The 4,271-nt window shown below is 29.9% G+C and overlaps 1 protein-coding gene across 1 annotated transcript; it reads left to right on the plus strand.

Moving 5' to 3' along the window:
* Positions 1-2,970: 2,970 nt before the first annotated feature.
* LOC108327658 (protein DOWNSTREAM OF FLC) lies at positions 2,971-3,583 on the plus strand. Its single transcript, XM_017561343.1, has 2 exons — positions 2,971-3,085; positions 3,252-3,583. Exons 1-2 carry the CDS (start codon positions 2,971-2,973, stop codon positions 3,581-3,583), a joined length of 447 nt encoding a protein of 148 aa, XP_017416832.1.
* Positions 3,584-4,271: the final 688 nt, after the last annotated feature.

Genomic DNA, 4,271 nt, shown 5'->3' on the forward strand with positions numbered 1-4,271 from the left:
AGTACGATAACAAATAATAAATATGATTATTAATGAGTGTAATTAATATACTTCGTTCATAGATTTTTATCTAGACGTGTTTAGATCACACAACTTAAATATCTACTAATCTCAAATTATCGTAACTAATTTTGAATAATATATTTAAAGCAATGTCATCTTAATCAAATATCCTGATATGTATTCAGGAAAAAAACAATTCTTATTCAATGTGAAAATAAGGTCATATATACTGCATCACAGATAAATTTTCATGACGAAAATTGCTTCCAAGTTCCAAAACTAAATTGAATTTAGATGGCAAAGGTATAGTGTTTACAATGAGTTGCAAGTGAAGCCGTGTATACTACAAGAAGCTTAAATTAATTACTTAATTTAGATAACAACTAGCAATCACATCATAGATTGTGGGCACTGAATGCGATCATTGGCCAAAATTGGCAACATTGATTTGGATGCTTTCAGCTCTTCAAATTTCATGAGAGATGATAATGATGAAGAAAGCTTACACAAAAGCTGAGGGAACAAAGGATGATTTGCGTAGGTAACTGAACCACTGCCAAATAAAACAAACAAACAAACATATATATTATGACAAGACGAGAAACCCAACATTTAACATTTAGTACCAACAGTGATCCAAATATTTTTAAACATGGACAATAAACAAGGAAACAGACTGTTTAAAGCACTAGAAATGACATCTCACCAAGTTAACCAATACAATGCTTCTAAAAACTGAACAATAAATTATCTCTTATGCATGTGACTGCATCAGTACTTTTTTTAAAAGAAAAATACGAATAAAGTAGCTGTATGAACTACCCAGAAGATGCTGAGTCTGGTTTTCTCAGAAGTGGAAACATGAGGATTAAGATGATTATGAACGGATCCCAAGCACCTATAATCACTGTAATAAGTTGATTTTCCTATAAATTCACTGAAGTGGAAATGAGTACTGGCTACTCGTCAAAGGAAACAGTGAAACAAAACTTACTTATAATCAGAAAGATTTGTTTGTTGACAAAGCATAATGCAAAGCTTTTGTTGCTTAATTATACTGATGATGTTTTCTATGTCAGAGAGACAATAATATTATACAGATGGTTCTTAATTATAAACAATGGATGCTAGTGGTTTCATACACGTGACTCATAAAGTTCTGAATCCACTGCTTCAATTATTTGACATTTTGTGGCTGAGCTTGGGAATCCAGAAAGTGTGATCAGTTGTATATATATGCACAGTGTTCAGACTATAAGTAAAACTTTGTGTATTGCGCATAAAGCAACGGTACATGCTTCAATTTTTAAGAACTTATAATTATATACTATGATGTTATAAAGTAGTGATGTTATTTACAATATATTTTTCTTAGCTTAATTACAGTTCTTTAATACGTTGAAGGTTGATGAGAGGATGAATTTGGATTGAATTGCTGACTCATCAAAATTTGTTGTTGGTTGATGCAGTGATTGTTGGCTTATTCATAGTCACTCATTTCGGCTGAAATGTCTTTGTGGTTTAATCAAAGAGATAGATACACGTAATTATTAGATACTCAAATTAGTTAATATTTTAGTAGAGTACTTATACTATGAAATAAAGATAGAATCAGGGAAGATTTTAGTACAAATTATCGATAACTTAATCAGACGGATAAGATTGACTTGAGTTTAAACACGAAGAAGCTTAATTACTTATTTCTTTGTGTTTTTTGAAAATAAAAAACGAAGGACTAAATGCCTTATGGGGTGCAGAGAGAAATTTGATGGGGTGCAGAGGGAAAATTTGATGGGGTGCAGGAATAAACAACCATTTTTGGAATAGAAGTTTAGATTTCAGATTTGTCAATCCAAATAATAAAAAGAGTGTAGGAAGAAAATATTGGACTGCAGATAGTAATTGACTAAACTATGAACCACGCAATAAGTTTCACAATTGGATTTAATTATTTTTAAGAGAATAATTGTAGGGACTAGAAAAATAAAGAATAATCGTTATCTTCTTTATAATTTGCGTAAAACAAAAATAAACTATACCCTCTGTTTCATATAATATAAGTAGGGTGCAAGAAATAAATTTCATTCAAATTTGTTAATATAAATATCATTTATCTTTTTCATTTGTACTTCTAAGAATTAGAATGATGAATAATATAAACTACAAATGGATTATTGATGACAAGTTTAGCTTTATAAATTTCTTGCTATCTACATCTATTTTTTTTTATGTGTGTAAAAAAATTACGATGGAACTTATATGAGATGGAAGGAGTACATTAAACCTATATAAGTGTATAAATATACAAGTATTATTTACACTTTTTAATGTAATATTGATTACTTTTTTCTACAAATATTTTTTAATCAGTGTAACTGAATTTAGTTTTGTGATAGTAGCTATGAAAAAAACAGTACCATGAGAGAAAGTTGAGAGAATGTGCATAGAGAGGAAAAGTGGGAAGAAAAGTAATTAGTGTAATAAATTAGATGCCACACGGCTAACTTGACAGACACAACTACGCTTAATTCTTCTTAAGTTTTTTTTTATGTTTTTTATCATTTAATTTTAAATAAAAATAAAAATTAATTTCTTTCCAAAATTTGACACAAATTTAATTCTTAATTTTATAATCATAAATGTCTAACAAACCAAACAAATTTAGTTTAAAGTATAAAATTTACACATTTCTAAAATTAAAAAACTAAATTAAACCAAAATTTAAAAAAAAAACTAATTTTAATTTTAGTAAAAAAAAAAACATATTTAATCCTTATATTTATACAATAACATGATTCAATACCAAACGTTATAGTAAAGTAGTGAGAGATCAAAATGCCACGACAAAGTTGAAAAAATCTCAACTTCCCTTCATTGTTTTGGGGAATGCATGTGCTGGTTAATGTTTTATACAAGGCAAAAACTTCAACTTGCACTATAGTACTTAAGCAAAACTTAATCGCGCACATGACGCCTGTCCTGAAAATCCTATTCAGAAAAAGTTCAAGTCTTGGCAGTATAAGAAACTCACAAGTTCAAGTCTTGGCAATATTCGAAACCAATGTCACCTTTTACATTGAAGGTACAATTGTTTTAGATAGAACGTTCACATGTTAGAAGTGGACTTTAAGCCTAACTCAACCCCACAAAATCAGCTTGTAGGGTAAGGTTTGCACCTATTTATAAACTATGAATTGACCTTATCTTTAGGCGATGTGGGACTTCCAAAATTGCATGTTGTTAATCAGGTGCAAGGGTTGGAATTCAGTGCAAAGAAAGGAAGACCTTGAAGGAAGTTTTCTACACGGAGGGTGTGACGGATTCGATGGGAACATACCACATTGATGTTGAAAATGACGATGGCAACCATATTTGCCAATGCATGCTTGTTAAAAGCCCTATTCAATGGTGTAGTACCCCAGATTCTGGGCGTGACAGATCCAGCATAGTACTAACCCACCACAAAAATGGCATAGTCAACCATCTTCACTATGCTAATTGCATGGGTTACCTCAGTGACCAGTCCTTGCCTCAATGCCACAAACTGCTTAAATACTATTTGGCAGACTCCGATTTTTGATCAAAATATATCATTTACAAAAACAACTTGTTCTTTGTTTCGTGCGTTAATTAATTAAGAAAATCTATTTATGTTGTTAATTAGTATTTGTTGACGTCGATCGAGCGCTTGCTGCTTAGTCTTGCATACTTCCTAACACTTTTTCTTGTCACATCTGTAAAAGTTTATTGAGTTTTTAAGGATTACAATTAATGTGTCTTAGTGCAAGAATTTGGATATCTAAAAGGCATCAACAAGGGTTTTTAGTTTTGGTAAGATGGATCTTCCCTAAACCTCCTCACACGTGTGTTCAGATTGCTGAAAACTTACACTGAAAAGTTCTTTCACTAAAAAGAAAAAACACACATGCCAAGTAATGCATCTCTCGTCTTATTGATAAGAATAATACTTATGATGAGATCACTAATAATTATCATGTGTTAATGCGATTACAAATTTTTACACCCTTTTTTTTTCTGTTTATAATAAGTGAGTTTATTATTATCAATTGGAAAAGTTAATGAATATATGTTAAATATAAAAATATGTAATGTTTGTTTTACTGGGAATAAAAATAAATTAATGGCTAAAAATGTTTAATTTTTTATTTTAAAATATTAAGAACTAGTTTAGTTAATGAGATTTTATTTTGATAATGACTTGTAAATATCTAATTTTACTTATTATGTTGATTGAAGAAATTTAAGTA

Source organism: Vigna angularis, chromosome 2, assembly GCF_016808095.1.
Source record: "Vigna angularis cultivar LongXiaoDou No.4 chromosome 2, ASM1680809v1, whole genome shotgun sequence".
NCBI classification, from domain to species: Eukaryota; Viridiplantae; Streptophyta; class Magnoliopsida; order Fabales; family Fabaceae; genus Vigna; species Vigna angularis.